This window comes from Callionymus lyra, chromosome 13 (assembly GCF_982586985.1).
Source record: "Callionymus lyra chromosome 13, fCalLyr1.hap1.1, whole genome shotgun sequence".
Lineage (NCBI taxonomy): Eukaryota > Metazoa > Chordata > Actinopteri > Syngnathiformes > Callionymidae > Callionymus > Callionymus lyra.
The window spans coordinates 6622331-6643193 of record NC_141830.1 but is presented as its reverse complement, the minus strand read 5'-3'; the positions used below and the strand labels follow the sequence as shown (position 1 = coordinate 6643193).

Here is a 20863-nt window from a genome sequence, read left to right as displayed (position 1 = left end):
CTCTGAGCCTCTCCTGGACGACTTTGCTTCTTAAATCTCATTTTGGCCGCTTGTACCCGTTTTTGACGGTAGGTAGAACTTTGCCTTTCGGCTTAGCTAACTTCACCAGCATGGATCGGTGCAGAGTCCGTATAACTGCAGATGCCGTCCCAATCCGCTATCAATCTCTCGTTCCATTCTTCCCGTCACTCATGAACAAGACCCCAAGATACTTAAACTCCTATCCATGGAGTTTGTTCGTTTTTTGTGTTGCAAAAAATCTCCAGCCGCTACATGGTGCTAGGTTACGTCCTCTGCAACTAACAGGACAATAAAATGCCACAAAACCATTGAAATGACTGAGGACGAGAGGATACAGGCGACTAAAGCAGCTTTTAAAGCTGATGTTTGGACATATTTTGGTTTGAAAACAAATGAAAGCAGTTACGACTTTGCCAAGAGTCATGTGGTCTGTAAATTCTGCAAAACAGAGTCAAGTACTCGACAATACTACAAATATTTAGTTGTTACTACAGTATCTCAATATATTGTATTGTTATTCATGTATCGTGCTATTATCGCCAAATTTTTGCCAATGCACACCCTTAACATTTATATTGAAACATAGTATAATGAGCACATATTAGTTAAGAAATGTGTCTAAAATAGTTAATTTCTTGTGGGAACATGAGGATACGTGGAAATTGTTGGTAAAATGACAAAGAAGTATACATCGTATAACAACAAAAAAGAAAAGGACCCAAAAACACTTAATAGAAATGTTTAACTTAAAGGTGAAAATAACAACAAAGCACATCTTTATTATTTATTTATGATGACTTGTCCCTGTGCATTTTCATTAAATATTATAAAAGTTAGATACAAAACTCACATTAAAATGACGTGTAAACACTGAGGTATACAATATCCAACATCAGGAAAGGCTTTAAAGACATGATCTGTTGGTTCATTGCTTATCTTTAAAAATCTCACGAGAGAAAATATTTATTACTTTCAAAATCTTTTAATAACAACTCCTGTTTTTTGCAGAACACCTCACCAGAACACTTCCCAAACACTAAATACAATTTAATAAATACATTTCGAAAACCCAACGCGTCAACAGCTTTTTCTCACTTTTGAGTTGCGCAAAAATAATGTAACAAGGTAAAAAAAACAAATGATATGGCTCTGAGTTGCTCTGAGATAAAAATGAACACTGGTATCCGTCGTCGGACATTGATCAAGTCAAATGTTCCGGAGCAGTCGTGAGGCGCCGACGAAAAAAAACGCTTTTTCATACTAGCCTCGAGGATTCCTGTCCCTATTGCCGCTGTGGGAAGGAACACACCACAGGTGAGCAAAAGCCCTTTTTTTGTTTTTTCTAAGGGATTCAAAACCAAACGCACGACATCGTGCTCTCGGAACTAGAAACGAAAGTGGTCGATGAAGCTCTGAGGAGAGATGGGGATGATGTTGTCTTCGGGGGCGATGGTGCAGGGGTGTCCACTGTCCTGCATCACACACACGGAAACATTTATTCTGTGAAACATAATGAAAATTATCTATGTTGTTTATTTCCCACAAATAAAGAACCATCTTACAAATGTCTTAAAATAATATAATGAACTAAATAATTAAATTTCAGAAAAAAGTACACAGATTTAAGAATATATGTTGTATTGGTATATGAGGAAGGTATTTTAAAGGCCCTTTGTGTAGTGGAAAAATAAACAAATAAACAAAATAAATACATTTTAAAATCCCTTTTTATCTCTAGTGTCGGAAGTGAAACAGCAATAACATTTTTTTTTTACTCAGAAGGAATCACAAAACACAACAAAATCATTAAAGTCAATATCTACATAAATAAATATAAATCAGCAAATTAAATGAACATTAAAAAAATAAATACATCTTGTTTTTAGGAAAACAACAGGTTGTTTATGAAATGAAAACGTTTTTTATTGGATAAACACGTATAAAACCCACTGACTCATGACACACAGAGATCGACGATAAAAGGCAGATAAGAATGAAAGGTTGAAAAAAAGTACCTTGAATAAAAATTCCAAGTTGTGATCCTTGAGGAATCAGGGAGGAAGGACGAAGAGAAAAGGTGAAAACAAGTGAGAGGAAGGATGTCAAGGATTAAACAAAACTTCCATATGGACAATAGAAAAACATTCCACCGATAAGAAATTGAAGAAATAAAATAAGGTTTGGTCAGAAATACGTCCATAAAAGTTAAGAAAGTAAAGAATTAAAAAGTCACAAGTATGATGTGTGTGTTCACCTGCCAGAAGACGACTCTGCAGTGCTTGCAGAAGAACAGCGTGTCCCCGTACTGTTCTCTGATTGGATAATATCTCCGCAGGGTCAAATACATCAGTTTCCAGTCGACTTTATCACTCTGAGTGAGCACCAGATTATTGCAGATCTGCACACACACACACACACACACACACACACACACACACACACACACACACACACATGTTCATTAGCAAGATGTGTCACAATGGGAGGGTTCTGTGCCCACAAAGCTTTTATGTGTATAATGAAAAAGAAACCAAAACTTAATGAAAGGTAACGTGCTCCTCATAGAGTTGGTTAATAGTCGCTTTCGCCCTCTAGTGGACAAGATATTTTACGCCACCAACAGATTGAGCTTTACAATTAAAATATAAACCAACTCTCGCAAAACTGAATCAATTCGTGTTTAAAAGGTGTAGCATAAATTGCATTTATCCCCAGTCTCACATTTCAAGCTTTTCTTAATATTTAAATGTAACTGTTAATAAAAAATATTTGTTTAATATCGTTATTATGTAGTTTTATACTTGAAGAAAAAAAAGCACATTTATAGATTTATCAGACAAATCATTTTCTCTCAGATCACAAAGTACGTTGGATTTATTTTTATTTTTTATTTTTCGCACTAAGACTTTCAGGAAAATGCCATCTCTTCAATAATCAATTTTGAATTCTTCACCATATGCTTAAATCTTGTTGCCCAGCGGCCAAAACAAATATTTGATGTGGCCCAACAAAGCTTTAAAAACAATAAAATAAATATATGAATACAATAAATACATACAAACATACAGAAAGACATAAAATTTCAAAAATGAAAAGGTGCATGTCAAGCATAAGGGATCTATTGTAGCGGCTGAAAGTACAAAGGACGCCTTAAAACGTTTGTTCTGCAGTGCGTGGAGAGGAGCCTGTTGCTGCAGCTTAATGTTAAATCTTAATCTGATTGTGTATTTCTTCCTGACTATGAACTCCGTTTCAGAAGTCTACGATCAACTCATCACAGATCTCACCTCTCTGTCGGGGAAGTGAAAGTGACAGAGGTTCTTCCACACGCCTCTGCTCTCACTGAGCATGTGCAGAGTGCACGAGGCTCTTCCCAGGTTGACCACATCCCGGACATCGGATAACTTGTTGAGAATCTTGATTTGAGTGTGTAGCGGCAGCTCGCTCAGCGATAGTCCCGTGTAGATCTCCTGGGAAAACAGGACTCAAACTCTCAATATGTCGCACACAAGTGTGCAGAACGAACTCCTACTTCGGGGTTCTGCCGGCTGCTCAGCTCTTGATGCCACTTCTGAACCGTCAGTTGCCGACACATCCACGTGTTTGCGTTTCCCACCAGGACACAGCATCCGACTTGAACGGTGAGATCCTGCATTGAAGTCATCAGCTCCTGCAGTATCTCTTTGACGACCCGAGGGTTGTAGTGGTCCTCAAAAACTACAATTTAAAGAGGAGTACAAATGGAGCTAAGACATGTTACAAGTCTCTTGATTGACAGCAGTAACACCTTGAATTAGTCTTTGAGCGACGGATGACCTTGCTGTCTGATGAAGGTCTGACTCAAAGTTTTCAATTGTGTGTTGTTGTGCCTTGGACGCACACGCTGACTGACGACGAGGTCATGGCAATGTGGATGTGCAATGGTAAGGAAGGATTTGGGAATTTTTTTTACTAGGAATTCTGTCTCTTCCTGTACTGATCTATGGTGGCGGCATAAACTGCAATGTATCCAAACTAGAAAGGCGCTTATATAACACATACCTCTGCCAAGGATTTATTAAAATTGTATTTTTTTTAAATACGGTATAAACATTTTTTTTTAATGATGCAAGAGTACGTCTCGTCTCTCGATGGTAATTCCATCCAGGATGAAAGTGAGTCTAGGCCAGCAGCCATGTATTCACAAGCTCATCCAAATCATTTTTGGATGAAATATAACAACTCATATCACCATCATCACATGATAGTTTATTTTTTATTTTTTTAATTGATTTGATCGTGTGTGTTGTTCTACAAAGTTGTGTTTTTGTACTTTAGTTACTTCAAAATCTTAGTATTTCCAGATGGAAGTTAAAAAAACAGAAATATGTTAATTTGTTTTCCCAGAAATTTTAATGTTTCTTACCAACGGACGGATGAACTCAAACAAAAGTTTAACTTTAACGACCTAATTATTTCAATACGTTGATGAAACCTAACATGTTGGTTTCTAAAGGTTTCGAGGATTAGAAAAAGTGTCTGGTGACCAGCCACAATACTAACTAGCTCAAGTATCAACTTCCCCTACCTTTTCTCACAACCTTCTCCAAAATGTTGAAATAGTTTTTCTGGGCAGCGCCGCTCAAGGACCTCAGCTCACACCTCGCTATCAGCATCAGGATCTGAGGGGAGAGAGACACGGTGAGAGCTGATTACAGACTTTGGAAGAGACTTATCACACATGTCATGATCTCTGCTCGGCTCACTTTGGCAACGTAGTTGAATCTAGCCAGGTCCTGGATCGCGCTGGAGAAGTCTAGACGGTTCAGAGCCTCACCAAGCGTGCAGTATCCATGTCGCTGCGCAATAAACAACGAGAGGAGACACATGGTGTTCATGAAATAAACACTTTGTTTCACTTTAGACTCCGGAGTCTTTGAAGTGTTTCTCGCTATGAACTCACTTCTTTGGTGCTGCCTCTCTGCACGCAGACCCATTTATCTGTGAAAACAACTAACAAGAGAACATGGATAATAAATAAAAATCATCAATAAAATGCAGTAGGAAATGAGGGAACCAATAGATGAGGCCTTTAAAATGACTTTCCATGAAAATATTTATGAGGAAGGAGGATTTATTAAACCACAAAACAACTGCTACGGATGAATTTACTATCAACCAGACTAATACATATCACTTCATAGTCCAACAAGTAGTTTATTCAAGATTCAAAGATTCAAAGCGTTTATTGTCATAGGTACTACGTACCATGAAATTCTTACTTTGTACCCCCAACACAAGTGCACAGTAAAAAACAAACATATATATATCTATATATATATACATACATATATAAACAACTATATATACATTTGAAAGAATAAAATCTATAAAACAGAGCAACAAAAGTACAAGTAGTGCTTGAGGTAGATGTGTTTTAGCTGTTGAGGAGTCTGATGGCGGTTGAGGATTTATATGTTTTGTTTGAGGAACTTCTCTTTCATTAAACGTATCTCTTATTTAAGTTTATTTACAGTAAAAAGAAAAATGGATGATCATCCTATAATTATGTACTGCCACAGCAAAAACATCCTATGTTGTGTTCACAACACAATAATAATTTAATTTATCCTAATTATAAAGTTTAATTCTTCAGTTTTATGGCTTACAAATATAAATGCGTCTCATCGTCCTTTCCATTTTTTCATTATACATTTTGTAATTAAAGACACTGAACAAATATTTTTATTCAACTATATAGACTTGTTTTTTACTTACTAGAATTTTAATTTCAACACACATATCTGCACATTTTGAATACAACTATAACTATAAACAAATTATTTTATAACCATTATGAGTATATAGCGCAGATTTATCTTTTATTCTATTTAGATTTTCTTTCTCGTTTTTATTTCTGGGTGTTTTTATTTCTCTTGCTGTTGTTAAACCGAATTTCCCCTCGCGGGACTAATAAAGGTTTTCTGATTCTGAGTATAAATGAGCTTCTTGGAGGAGGTCTGTGCCTTCCAAGTGCTTTTCTTATTGCACATTTAAATGCTAGTTTGTCATAAAAGCAATTTACAGGAGGGTTTATATAATATCATTTAAATCATGTTCCCCTTCAATACAGTTTAAGTTTAACTTCGGTCCCTGCATTAGAGCTAAACCAAAACAACTCCTCCACAGCACCTGGAAAGATAAGCAGAGTGAGCGAGGATGATTTATTGGTGTCAGTTTAGGATGGGGAGCCAAGTAAAGCAAACCACCTGTAAAAGAGTTTCTCAACATGTTCTCAGTTTTGAAGAAGGATTTGAGCTTTCTTGGAATTATGACGTGTCAGATTGAACAGCAGGAAGTCATTCTGTGTGGTACGAGGGCACTACCACCACCTGCTGGGCATTCATGAAGACAATATAAAAGGGAGGCAGGACTCGCCTCGAATTGTTGCTACAGGAATACTAGTTTCTACATTTTTGTGAATCATTTCAAAGTATAAAGGAAAATCCAAACCAAATGTTCAAAACATCGGGATTTTTATTTGTCTTTTAGTCTGTTCCGAGTAAAAAGGTCTTCCAGCAATCTCGGGATCAAAGTTTGAAATTAATAAACGGCCAATAAAAAGAACTCATTGTGATCCTAAATTGTTTTCAATATGTGAGTTCTTAGATTCTCTGTAGAAATTATCCAGATTCAAAAGATGATGTCACACGACTGCTTCAAGTGTGTGATAATAGCACTTAATGAGAGAGTAAGAGAGATAAAAACAAAATGAGGCAAACAACAAATGAGACTGCATCGCCGACATCTGCCGTTTTCATTCGACGCCAGCGGTGATTATTTGTTGAGACTTACATTGAGATTTGGTTTTACTGTTGTTCAAGTTCTTCTTTTCCTTTGAGGTTGCGAGCTGACACACATGGTCGAGGAACAGATTCTCTTTGTCGTCGCAGCAGATCCTGGGAACAGACGCACAAAGCGGATGATAATCACACACATGCCGCACAAACCAGGTTTCCTCTCCTGCAGCGAATCACTGACAGCGTTTAGCAAATGAACCAGAACCAAAGGACGATCACTTTGTCTGATATTTCTCTGTTTGATTGATCCCTCCTGAGGATCAATAAAGTTTTACCTTACCTTACCTTATAACAGTACAATACAGTGATTCAGCTGACAGGAAATATATTTAAGTAATTAATCATTAAACGAGAAAAAGACGTTTGAGGCTGATTTGTTTTGATTTCTGGCAATAATCCCGCACTTCTATCACCGATAATGATTTGGCAGTCAGTGTTGTGGATGTCAGTTGTCCCATAAAAAACTAGCGCAGAAACATTTATAAATATGTCTAAAAACACAATCACAATCACTTTGTGATTTATTACGTTTGTTGACTCAGTAATGTGAACCCTCAAAATCAACAATCACACTTTTCCAGGAAGTTAGCGAGAAGTCTCCGGGGACGATGATGTTTGCGGATGATACAGGGATTTGTAGTGAGCATGAGGTTAAAGAAGTGAACTGACAAGAGACAAAACTCAGAGAAAGAAAACTTGTGTGAGAAGAGAAAGCAGAAAATGAGTGAAGATGTGACGAGTAGATTCAATTATTTGGGGAATCCTCAGTCAAAAGGTTTCTGTATCAGTCTGTGTGGAAAAAAAGAGCTCAGCCACGATGAAAAGTTGTTCTACTCTCACTCAGGGTCATAAACGTTGGGTTGTGATTGAAAGTACAAGCGGCGAAAAAGAGTTTTGATCGTAGAAAGAAAAGGAGAAAAGGTGATGGAGACTCGAAGCTAATGCTTCACATCACAAGAAGAAGCCAGTTGAGGTTGAGGTCTCCTGTACAGTACTACAATTAACCATCTCCAACAGAAGAAGACAATGTTGCAGGAAGCCTCGAAACAACTCAAGAGAGTAAGTAAGTAAGTAATATTTATTTATATAGCGCTTTTCGAGACCAGGGTCACAAAGCGCTTTAACAATCAAAACAATACTCAAAACAGTACATACTTCAAAGATCAAGACAACACCGAGAACAACACAGGAGTTCGAGAAATTCAAGGAAAAAGAGAGCTAGAAGAGGAACGTTTAAAAAGTGTATTTGCAAAAGTAGCAGCAAGAGTGAACGATTTATAGGACAAAGCTTTCATTAGCTTTGCAAATCAAATATGTGACACCTCGATCAGAAACGTGGTCAGTTTCCTTGAATGTTCCCTAGGTAGGCCATATGAAATTTCAATATGTGTTCTAGTTTGATACGAGGGAAGTGGCATCAAAAACAAAGGTAAGTGTTCTGCTGCAAATTAAAGTGACTTTGGTACATCTTACGCACTCATGAGACGGTTGTCAGAAGTATATATTGTAGATTTTAATCAAATTAGCTTTTTAAAATGAAGAGATCCTGTCTCAGTACAAACAACATCAAAGCTAAGGCTGATTGAATGCGAGCCAAACACACAAAGGGCCCAAAATCTCCTGATCATTCCAGGGTCAAACTAAATGCATGGGTCTGACTGTGATATTATCTATCTATTTTTGGAAACTAAATCTTACTGAATTATCTCTGTGCTTGTCTTCTTTTACCAAGCATGTCCATCAGGTATCAGAAGTCTGTGTATAATTGTGACATCGATAATATTAGTTTCTTATCCTAAACCACCTTGTGGTCCTTCTTTAAGGCTGTGACTTTGGCTGATATATCGGCACCTCAGTAATTTCAGACCTATTTCTAAGCTTCCATTCTTGTCCAAGATCTTAGAGAAGGTGGTGTCTGAGCAACCATCTTTGTTCCTGGATCAGAGCAGCATCCATGAGAAGCTTCAGTCTGGCTTCCGTAAACATCACTCTATGGAGACAGCTTTATTGAAAGTGTCCAGTGACATCATGATGTCGGCTGACTCGGGTCAATACACTGTTCTGGTTCTCTTGGATCTGTCCTCAGCCTTTGACACAGTTGATCACCAGATCCTGCTGAGAAGACTGAGGGATGAAGTGGGACTGTCTGGGTCTGTGTTACAGTGGTTCTACCTTTCTGGGCGCAGTTTCAGTGTATCTGCCAATCAAATAAAGTCTGAATCAGCAAATCTGTTTTGTGGAGTCCCTCAAGGTTCTGTTCTGGGTCCTTTATTGTTTTTGCTGTACTTGATTCCCCTCGGTAAAATCATTCAGAGATTTCCAGATGTTTCTTATCACATTTTTACTAAAGACATCCAGCTCTTCTGCTCATTTGATCCAACTGAGCCCCAGAGGCTGAACTCAGTCATTGTTTGATTTCTAGCAACAATTGACTGAGTGAAAACACTTTGCAGCTAAATGTGGACAAAACTGAAACTCTGGTGATTGCTCCTGATGATAAGGTTCCATGGTTGAGTCAGTACTTCAAGTTCAAGTTATATTATTGTCAAATATACATGTATGCAAGACATACAGCATAGATTCAATTTTGGTCCTCTCAGACCCACGATGCAAAACATGAAGTCGACTGTTGAAAGGACATTAAATAAGACGTTCAAAAAAATTTGTGGAGGAGGCTTATAGTCCGTTTTGGTCTGCATCCCTCGCCACAGATTCCTGGTGTCTCTGCTGTCGTTGAAGTGGTCAGAAATCCTCCTGGAGTACTCCCTCTTGGCCATCCTGATGCCTCGTGACAGGATAGCCCTGGCTGTCCTCAGACCCATCTTGTGTCCAGCTTTGAAGGCTGCGTTCCGAGCTCTCTGGTTGGCCCGAATGGAGATGGTTCTGGTGACCATCACATCGTCAGTGCAATTCCACATGTATGAAGAAACAAACTCTGTGTACTCTTGGTGGTCTGTAGAGCTGTTGTAGGTGGCTGCTTCTCTGAACATGTCTCCAGTCTGTGGTGGAGAAGCGAACTGGAGTGCTTCTGTAGACCCCTCAGGCCACAGGCGGCTTTGCCATTTAGCTGGTTTGTTGACTTATAAGACTAACAGTGGTGTGGTCTGAGGCTCCAAGATGGGGGAGGACGAGCTTTGCAGGCACCTTGTGTTTGGCGTAAACATGGTCCAGGATATCGTTTCCTCGTGCTTGGAAGTTGATGTGTTTGTGGAGTTGTGGAAACACGTTCTTTGGGTTGGCGTGGTTGAAATCCCAAGCCAGGATGAAGAAGGCATCTGGGTGGGTTGTCTGCTGGTCACTGATGTGCTGGTGGAGTTCTTGCAGAGCCTCGCTCCTGTGGTTATTGGAGCCAGTGGGGATGTATATTGCTACCATCACTAAATTCCCTTGGCAGGTAGAAAGCCCGGAATTTAATCATCATAAACTCCACCAGAGATGAGCAGTGTTTGTAGACCATAACAGTGTTGTGGCACCAGGACTCGCTGACGTAAACACAGAGTCCCCCGCCACATGTGCCCGGTTAGTTGAATGGCACAGTCTGGGGCGCTTTCATTAAGCCATGTTTCCACAAACACAGAAACACAACACTCACTCACAGTCTTGTAATTCGTCCGTAGTAGATTAGTAGTAGTCCAGTTTATTTTCCAACGAGCGGACGTTCCCCAGTATGATGGTGGGGAGAGCCGGCAGATGAGGGCTAGTTAGCCGAGCCCGGATACCTCTGCGCTTTCCCCTCTTCTGCTTCCTTATACAACGCTTCCACTGACGCCAAGCAGAAACTCAGGTACGAAGACGAACATAGGTGAACAAAAACACTGATCTGACGGAAGAGAGAGGAGCCGCTGTGTGTTCACGTGCCGCAATTTAAAATAAATTGAATTTTATTCTTTAATAATAATTAAGTCTTTAAATGTTGCGGCACTCCTAGATCAGTTTTGACTAAATCTCCAGCCACTCTAAGCGATGGCGTCACTGCTTCCTTTTGTGTCTCAGCCTCAATGGTGCATTGTTAGTAGAGAATTGAAAAATAGCTTCATTGTCACCTACAAGCGACATCTCTTACTGACACTGCTTTACATCACGTGTGATTAACTTGAGAAAAAAAAGTGTTGAGAGACGCTGGCAGAGGAAAAAAAGAAGATCTGTGTCTCATTGAAAAGTATGTTTGCCATTGAGAAGTGAAAACAGGCAAAAAAAACTTTTGGTAATGTCCTCGAGGCAACCGTAGAAAATAGCTTATTAAAGTCCAGAGACTTGAAAAGCAAGTTTGCTGAGTCGTTCTCAATAGCCATCTGTTTCTATACAAACCACATATCTCAGGTGTCAGGAAGACTTTTGTTCAAAACCCATGATTAACTCCTGAGAAAAACATTTGAGACTCGCACATACTGTAAAAAAAAGTCATAACCAAACAGGGCTGTTGATCTGATGTGAACAGAGACAATAATGGAAGAAAATCATTATTTAGAATGTCTGGGGTATAGTAAAATGTACTACATTGGTTTTGGCAACAATCCAGAATATTTGCTAGGGGGAAAACACACAACATATTTAAGCTCTACACAACTATAGTTGTGCATTACATTGAGTCACATGATCCAGAATGTGTTTGTATCTCTCATTAGCTTTCATTCTCCCGTCACCTGAATGGTTCATCTAGTGGTCAGTTATCCAGCCTGACATTTCTTTTATTTCAGTTACATGAAGAAAGTAACAGCAACAACCGTTTAAAGTAAATGATGTCATATTAAGGTGGATGATTGTCACTTCCAACTACACAATTTTAAATGCATGTCTGACAGGTCCAGTAAAACAGACTTTTATTCCATCTTTTTCGTTGCGATGTGTTGTGTTTGTAAAAGTTTACTCAAGAGAGACAACATTTGACCGTGTTAGTGTGATGCATTCTTACTGTCGCGTGTCTAGATCTTCGTCGTCCTCATGTGCATAGTAGAGCCTCCTCCAGCCATGTTCTGTCTTGTTCCAGATCCACCCTGTTGACCTCCAGTCCTTTCCTAAAAAAGGCATTTCAGCACACACCTGGGGAATGCCGGAGGGGAATAACCAAAGTCAACATTTGCTAAACAGGTTTTTTCCACACATTCCTTTTTTTTTTTTAAATAAAAGCAATACGTTAAAAAAAAAGAAGAAAAAGACTATTTATATTTCAACAGTGTCAGATATAGTGCATGTCGTTTTAAATATTAACACATTGAAATGGTAAAATAATGGAAATATTAAAATAATACAATAGGATGTATTAATTCATCATCTTTGAATATTTGTTGATGGCTGGTCGAAAAATAATTAAGAGAAAAAAAATTCCAGAGAAAAAACGAATATTATTCTTGCACAGAATTACATGGCAAGCGACGTTACAGTCGGTTAAGAACACACACACACACACACAAACACACACACACAACACACGTAAGAAGGTAATAAATGCTGCATTCCATTTGAAAAAATACACAATTAAAACACTAACCTCAATCGCCGGTGTTGTGTCGTTTGTTGGTGTCGTGTTTCAACATTTGTCTCTCACTCGCCTGCTGTGCACCAAATATTGACGGAAGTAAACACAACGTAGTCCGTGCACTAAGCCCCGCCTCTCTCTACCTCTGATTGGCCGAGCTCCAGTATTTAGCGCGTTGCTACCGTCCGAGGCGCCCTGGATTGGCTAATTATTAATGTCAATCATTTATTTTATTTATATATTTAATAGATAATGTTTTGTTTAGGTTTTCTCCTGCACGTGACGATGATCTGCGCGCATGCGCGTCTACAGTTCTATTATGGGATGGGAGCTATGAATGTAGAATACAAGAAGACAATAAATAAATAAGTGAATAAACAATTATTATATACATATATTAATTATATAACAATTATTATATATAAAATTATCGGTATAATAATCATAGTTGGAGGGAATTTGATTACAAATATACTAAAATACTTTCAAATTGTTTATGTTTCTTTGTACTGCAAATAAATTAAATCAATATTCACTAAATCATTTTTTTGTTGCAGTTCATCAAATTCTCTTTGTAGATATTACAAAAGAGTTGTAACTGATAAGGAGGATCGATTACAGACATTGCATTAGTCATACAACAATACAAACCTTTTTTCTTTAGTGATGGAAAATTGAACATTAAATGACAATATGTTAAATTTACATTCAATCAAATGTCACTACTGTTCCTCTCATCATACCTGTGTGCTGCTTCTGCTTGCGTAAAGACGTCACTAGAATCCTTCCGAAGCATTACCTTAACGACCAGACTTGTCTGGACACAGACATGTGTAACTTAAGTCATGCTTTCAGGAAACAGTTAAGGTGTGTCTGAAAGTATTTATTCAACAAAGTATGTTGATGAATTATTCCCTTGTTTATATACACGGTGAGTACATTTTTTTTTACCAAAGTAACAAACCACCTTTCCCTTATCACTCACATGTACAATCTATGGACATCTAGTGGTGCACCAGAAGACTGCAGTTTAGGGTACATGTAGTAAAAAGGTCACTGAACTGCCTTGTCCACAGCAACTTCTTTTTGTGTTCTTTAAGAAGTCTCCTCTTCACTCGTTTATCCACCGATCTCATGCTCTAGATTCTCTGTCCTCCGAGCGGGCTGTTGACCTTTGACCCTAGTTTTCATCCACTGGTCTCCAAGAGTTGACCAGTTGACCTTCATCACCTTAACTGAAGTTTGTGCAGTCAGGCGTCTCAAAATGCGAAAAGAAAAGGTGTAAAAACAAGGCAATTGTGGAGCAAAAATTGACAGCAAGTAAGGCTTGTCTGGAGTTTCTCATTTGATCAAAAACACGCCAGGGTGTGGGTAACATCACAGAAGCCTCTCCAGGCGCGTCTAAGACATATGGTAACTTTTGACACGCCAAGGATACACTTCTGTGAACCATCCGTGTCTTAAAAACAACATGTCAATCAAGCGCTCTCAGCTTCTTCCCGCTTTCTTTGGCGTTCCTGCAGCTGTACAACCACTTGATGACACGCGCGTTCCGCTCGATGACTGATGTCCCCTGACTCTTCTTCTTCTGCAACGCGTCCTCCAGGAGACCCTCGCTGTCCCCGCTGTTGCGCGAAAAGCCGCCGTCCGACGTGGACACGCTGACGCTGCGTATGTTCGACACGATCTCGTCGGATCGCGCGGAGAAGTTCTCCTTCCCGAGCGACTCGATGACCTCCCCCTCCAGGCCACAGTATTTGAAGAAGGAGTCAAAGTCGGCGAAGCTCTTGGAGTACCTGGAGCTGATGTCCGAGTGGGACCGGCCGACACCTCTGCCCGGTCTTATCTGAGGTTTGGGAACCGTCAGGAAAGCCGATGTTTTCCCAGAATCACTTTCTTTACTGGTTTGCTGTTCCGGGACATTTTCCTCAGGTGTAGAAGGAGGAACAGAGGAGTGACATTCCAGCGCCGAACCCTCAGGGGTGCTGGGATTTTCCGTGTCGCCTTCAGACTCACATTCCTTATCTTCCTGTTCAGGTAGCGAAGTCTTTGTTTTGCTGTGCAGCAGCTTTCTCCGAAAGTGCCTCCTCTTGTTCGTCGAGCACCTCGTCAGCTCGCACTTCTGCCTGTAAATCAGCAGGGAGTCCGGACGCTTTTTGGAACTGGACCGACGCACCTGTGGACTCGCCTCGGGTGTCTTTACCTGCGGGCTGAGCCTCCCGGAGCCCCTGTTGGAGGATCCCGAGCTCATCACGGAAGAGGAGCCTTGGGTGACGTCCTCCGACGAGCTCGCCACGCTTTGACCTTTGACATATTTGGGTTTGGTCGCCGCCAGCCGCTCCACCGCGCTCATGCCTCCTTTGGTCTCGCCCTCCAACTCCATCTGCTTCCTCAGGTATTCGGGACCTTTCTCCAGAATCTTGGACGTGTCACTCGACGATTCCATCGTGATTTAGGAGGATTTCAGTCCACACGGCAAGATCTCTTATCCTCAGGATTCCTTTCTTGCCTAAGCATGTATCACCTCACGAGCCGTCGTCAGTTCAAACTTTTCTCCGCCCATTCCAGCCGGAACCAAACACAAGCTTGTTTCAAAGTCCACCTGATGGCGTCACCGGCGAGAGAGAGTGAAAGCTGATCCTGAACCATTTAGTGTCAATGTATCAACGTTGATACTCCGTGACGCTAGTTAGGGAACTTCTTTTATCACACAAGACGTCTGTTGGTTTATTTCCTCCACTTTGATGTGTCATTTAGTCACAGACACATCTGTCTTTCACACTGAATGAGTTTCACGAGGCACGTTGTTAATTCATATCTAGTTTTGCACAACGGGAGGGGAACAAAGAAAACTTCTAAATAATGGTGGTGTTAACTCAAAACAATTGGGATAGAATAGATAAACAAATCACATGTTTTTTCCATTGACTAATGTATTGGGTCCAGAATAGATCATCAATCATGCAAACTAGAAAAGACTTGTCACATTACTTAACGTGAATAATAACAACATGCTCATCTGAGATTCTGCCGGAGGGGCCACACGTGGGGGCCACATGTGGGGGCCACATGATCACATGTTCAGTGATGGGACGACCGGAAAATAGAAATTAATTATTTCATATTTAAAGCTGAATAAAGAAATTAAATTTAGAAAAGACAGATTACCAACGAAATAGAAGTAAAAGATGAAATGTTCAAGCTAAGATAAATAAATGAGGAGAGGCCATCAAGAGTTACCAAATTCACAAGTTGAAAATATAAAGCTTCTATATCTTCAAGTGGCTCAACAAAAAAAGGTGAACTTCTACTCAGTCATACAAAAAACTCATATTTTACATTCAAAGTTGAAGTTCAGCTTTCGTCCCAAAAATGCCTGCGTCTAGTGTATTTATATGGTCTCTGGCACAAAACATCTCCATCCTCCTCCTCTCTCCCACCTCCTCGGTGGAGGAGGTGGGAGAGAGGAGGACACTCTCCAGACTATCCTCCATCAGGGACAACACTCTCCACCCACTGCACCTGACCGTGGAGGAGCAGCTCCTTCAGTGGCTCAGGCCCCCCAGTGTAGGACGGAGCGTTATAGAAGGTCCTTCATCCCAACTGGTGTCAGGATATTTAACTCTCTACTTTAAATATCCTGATGCTAATCCGTAGTGTGTTTTTCTTCTCGTGTGCTTTTTATTTTATTTTTTTCCGTTTTTTATTTCTATTTTATTTTATTTTTATTCTATTTTATTTTGTTAATAGTGTCAAATTTCTAATTTTGTAAATAATTTGTATATTCTTAAGATTGTTTTTATTTTGTATTATCTCTTTTATTATTTCTTTTTTCCTTGCACTTTATTTTTTTCAACTGCGCTGTTGTGAAAGTGTGTTTCCCCTCTGGGGATGAATAAAGCTTTTCTATTCTATTCATCCCCTCAGATAGACAAACATCTCATGGACATTAGGTAGATTAATTTGGGATGGTAAACATTCATGTCTGTTTACGTCCATTGTAATTAATTTGGAACACTTTCTGACGGATCAAGGTTGGACATGAATAAAGGCCACATGTTAAAAATAAGGGGGCAAAATACGTGGCTCCTTGTCCTTGTCTTCTTTGTGCAATTGGAAACAAACTCAATGAAATACGGAACATGTGTCGCCGGGTGTAAATAAGCCAGATAGAGGGCAGTACTGGAATGTACTTCAATCAACACATGCCTGCCTGCTTTTCATTTCATTACCGTGAAACAGCTTTTAAGCTATATTGATTTTTTCTATAGGAGACACAAACCATATTCTGCCATCGGCATGAACGAAACCATCTCTGCGTCATCATTACGTTGGCATTCAAAACAAGATTCCGAGGGTCACGGAATGAAAAGATTGTAGATCTAAGCAATGTTGTTGGACGAATCAAAAACATGCACGTGTGGACCGGCGAAAAAAAAATGATGATATAACGTCTCGACTGGTGACAACATTTGAGCAAAACAAAAGCCCATTCGATTCAATGTCATACGTTCCTAAATGATGAAAAATGAGCTGAGCTCGGATAAGCGGTAGATGATGTATGGAAGGTATACATGCTATCATAGCTAGTCGTCAACATCGCTCTGAGGTGCAGGATTTGTGAAGAATTACAACAGCTAAAAACAGGATTAAAAGAAGAGCCATTTAACACAAACAGCATTTTTTGCTTTGTTATAAGATCTTGAAAGAACAAGATGAAGGAGAAGTTCTGGCTCGCCATTGGTCGCTTGATGGTTGGGTTAGACTTTGTTTATCTGGTGATACATTGAGGAAACACAGGATGTTCAAGGACTTCCAGAATCCAGGCTGTCACTAATTTTCTGTTCCCTTTTATTGGCCTTATGGAAATAATAACAATGAAAGATCCAACCATCAAATTAGTTCAGGCTCAACCTCCTAAGCCTACTATTATGATGATGATCCAGGTGTTGACCATATATCCTTGAGTGAGATTTGACACCTTTATTACATCCTGTTCCTTCCTTCTTGATCTTGCGATCGTGTGAGCTGGCTCTTGTGGTTTGAGCCAGGTCGGTTACCTGTCCCAAGGTCTTTCACCTGTGTTTAATTCTTCTTATGAATTAAAACGTTCCTTCTTTCTCTGTGACTCACAAATAGTTGTTGATTCTTTCCAGATTCCCTGACTTCATTTTTTTTCAATGGTTCCCAGGACTGACTTTGGTACCTATGGCTTTAGTATGTGGTTTTTACTTTATACATTTTTAATCCTTGTTCCCGTTAAAGGTTAAAATCCAGAAAATGCCGACTACACGGCAGGTGAAAGCATTGTTTGCTCTTTCTTTGATTCAATTCCGATTGTATATTAAAACTAATATATTCCGGCAGTAATATCTGATTGTTATACCAAATTAAAGAAACACATGGGAAGAATGCTTTGACAATGGCAGCCACAATTTCTATTGTTTATTTTTAGATGCTAAAAACAAGAAAATCTGATAAAGGTTCAACTTTTAAGTTGCAAATTGAATTAGATTTGAAATGAAAGGAAATAGTTAGTTATGTTCATTTTTAAAATAAATAAGCAATGTTTCCAATGCTTTGTTGATAAAATCTGGGTTTATTTAAAAAACAAAACAACCACCAACTTCGTTTTTGTCCACAAAGCCATTTTCTTTACATATGAATAAATCAACAATCATATGGTCGGATGGTCTTTGAGTAGTGCGACTACAGGTTTTCTTCCATCCGTAGAATTGTCAAAAGTAAATAGTGTTAAAGCAGCTCTAAAGATGTTCTCAATAAAACAGTTGAAGTCATGATGACAGCTGATGCAGAGTTATCACCTGCTACATTGGCCAGAAAAATGACTAGATCAAAGCTTTAAGCCGGACTGGAACATTGCACTCTATGATGTGACTCTTGAAAAATCCTAACCCCAGGAAACAATGGTTGCTGAAAAGTTTAACATTAGCATGGTACTAAAACAATGTGAAAGAGTTTACAATGGCTTTTCCAGCAAAGAAATGCAGATTATGTTTTCGAGAAAAAGTTTAAAGTGAAAATAACTTCAAACTGTGAGGAATTCTAACTGGGAAACTTATTATTCCATCTATTTTTATCTCTATTTCAACTATTCCCCAAAATTACATCTGACATGTAAAAAATACTTCTGTGCATCTGTGAAACATTTCCTAATAAAATTCAAAACCATATATTTTTTTCTGAAACAGAAAACATGCAAGAATTGAATCTGTGTCAAAACAAATTTCTCCGCTAACCCTCATATCTATAAGTCCAAAGTGCAAACTCTATTGAATCCATTGTTTTATCTGGGTGATGACAACATGTTAAACAATGAATACTGTGAATATTTATGATTATAAAATAAAGCCAAACACTGGGGTGGAGATAACTGAAAAAATTAGTCAACATCATTATTATTGGTCCCTTGAGGCGTCGCCCCTTTATTTACCTGACGAACTTTAAGTCACAAAACATCCAACCAATCAAACCTGACACTGACTCATTTACTAATTGTGTTTTCCAGAGTCGCTGAAGGGTCTTTTGTAAATAAGACTGACAGAATCCATTAAAGTGGTTTCGCAAATTATCCACGATAATTGATGGATCTATATTCTCCTGCACTTATCCGCGTCATGAACGTCAACGGCAGTTGAACGAAGACGTGTTTATTAGAGTCAGAGTTGGTTTCTCAGAAGCTCTTCTTACTCTATTTTAGTCCTGGAGCTGAATCATAATAATAATTATTAGGATATATGTCAAAACACAAATTCAATTCTTGCACTCACCAACATAGATCTACTTCACGCCGCCTACCAAAAAGAGACATCTTTCCATATAATGTTTACTGTCTTTGTTTACCTTCATGCTATTTATAAAAAAAACTATAAATAAACCTTAGTTAATGGTAGTTTACCTAACATTTAGACTTCACTCTTTTTCTACTCACGGTCATGTCAACCAATATTGGATTATTTTCATATTAATCTATTCCTTTCATAGATAGTTATTGACAACAATTCTTGTTTATTTAATTGTAGCGACTGAAGGTCAGTTGTCTTCATCTTCATCCAAAAATGAACACTTAAAAACTCCCTAACATAAGGAATTATTCCAAACAAATTATATTTAAGGCTTGTTGTTAGTGGCCTGGATCTCTCATATCGAGGCTCCAGTACAAGATGGACGTTACAGACGAGCAGTAGCAATAGGACATTCAAAATAAATTCCTATCATTAACCTACTTTATGATAATATACAGGCCTGTAACTGACTGACTAGCTGAAAAATGTAAATTCCATTTATGAATGAAATAATGGTCTATCTAATGTTTTTTTTTAGGTCTGCACAAATTTTAAATTACATTTTTGAACAAAACGGTATAATGTTCGTCGTTGTGCGTGTTACTGTTCCTTTAAGACTGAGACAGGTGAGCGAGGAGTTCCGGCTGATAATCGTGAAGAACTGATGTTCTTATATCAGCGAAGTTATGTCTATCAATAACAGTGTTTGTTGAATAAAAGGTCAACTGAAGGAGAGACCTGATCGCTTTTCATGCATAATTGGAAAAACGCTTTGAAAACAAATTCCCACATTTATACATTATACTTGTTTTCAAAAAACTCAATGAGCCGCATCATACGTTTATTCTCTTGCTGATGTTGAGGCCAGCGGAGAATCCCTTGCTGGCCCTGACGGTCGGCCACTGCTGTGAATGATCTGCTTCACAAACCATGTCCAAATTAGAAAGTCCCTGAGCTCTGATGTAATTGAATATGTCAATTTCCTCGGCTCACCCCAAAGACTGTTGCTGATAAAGACTGTCACTCTCCTCATATTAATCATTTTGAAAACCATACATCATTATTGATGTCGAGGAATTACACCACCAACACGGAAAACATCACCATTTTTTACAACCAAGTGTTATACATTATGTCCCTGTTTAATAAAAATCTCTCATTTACTCATCCTAAGGTCAAGAATTTTTGCTCAATAGTTAACATGTGTCGTGACAGCATGCCTCACTACTATTGGGGCAAAGACGCTGAATACTTCTCATCAGGATTTTACACTTCTTGATATTATACAATTAGTTTTCTTGGTAGACGTTTGGAAGTGAATTCCACACAATTAAATCTTAAATGCAGAGAAAATGCAGTTCAAACACGAGGTAAATAGATTCCTTAAATGAGTTTCACATATTAAGCGTATCTACCAGCTGAACCACATCCTGTCAAAAAAACTCCATATCTCTGCACAGCCTTTCAACATATTCTTTCTGTAATATTGACTCATTAAACACGCAGCTAAGACTTTTCCTGTTGAACTTAACGGTGAAGCAATCACAGCAGACTTAAAGTGCTCTCACGTCAAGTCCAATTCCAATATCCCAGTCAATGAGTGGAACAAGATGCATGCGTGAAAAGAATAAACACATGACAATACCAATTTAGATAAAATAAAAAACTAATTCCTTTCACTGGAGCTCACACGTTGCTAATAAACTATTTGCTTTAATCTG

General features: G+C 38.8%; 2 protein-coding genes across 3 annotated transcripts; both read right to left on the bottom strand.

The window, feature by feature from the left end:
• Positions 1–792: 792 nt before the first annotated feature.
• On the bottom strand, positions 793–12474 carry fbxo25 (F-box protein 25). 2 transcript variants are annotated; one of them, XM_087805918.1, is made up of 11 exons: positions 12349–12474; positions 11773–11900; positions 6856–6959; positions 4964–5013; positions 4767–4859; positions 4589–4682; positions 3554–3738; positions 3309–3491; positions 2276–2419; positions 2037–2063; positions 793–1493 (listed from the first exon to the last, which is right to left on the bottom strand). In XM_087805918.1, the coding sequence occupies exons 2-11, from the start codon at positions 11886–11888 to the stop codon at positions 1407–1409; spliced, it is 1083 nt and encodes a 360-aa protein (XP_087662044.1). In that variant the 5' UTR covers positions 11889–11900; positions 12349–12474; the 3' UTR covers positions 793–1406. The 2 variants fall into 2 exon arrangements, with proteins under 2 accessions (XP_087662044.1, XP_087662045.1); XM_087805919.1 differs by lacking the exon at positions 2037–2063 and having other exon boundaries at positions 12349–12469.
• Positions 12475–13204: 730 nt separating this feature from the next.
• Positions 13205–14896, bottom strand: fam110c (family with sequence similarity 110 member C). Its single transcript, XM_087805776.1, has one exon. The coding sequence runs from the start codon at positions 14780–14782 to the stop codon at positions 13811–13813; it is 972 nt and encodes a 323-aa protein (XP_087661902.1). The 5' UTR covers positions 14783–14896; the 3' UTR covers positions 13205–13810.
• Between the last annotated feature and the right edge of the window lie 5967 nt (positions 14897–20863).

Excerpts from the sequence above, each read along its gene's own strand:
- fam110c (XM_087805776.1), bottom strand. The coding sequence starts at position 14,782 with ATGGAATCGTCGAGTGACACGTCCAAGATTCTGGAGAAAGGTCCCGAA.
- fbxo25 (XM_087805918.1), bottom strand. The coding sequence starts at position 11,888 with ATGCCTTTTTTAGGAAAGGACTGGAGGTCAACAGGGTGGATCTGGAAC. Across the intron at positions 4,683-4,766 it reads GATTCAACTACGTTGCCAAA|ATCCTGATGCTGATAGCGAG; the intron begins GTGAGCCGAGCA and ends CTCTCCCCTCAG. Across the intron at positions 3,739-4,588 it reads GGAGAAGGTTGTGAGAAAAG|TTTTTGAGGACCACTACAAC; the intron begins GTAGGGGAAGTT and ends TTTAAATTGTAG.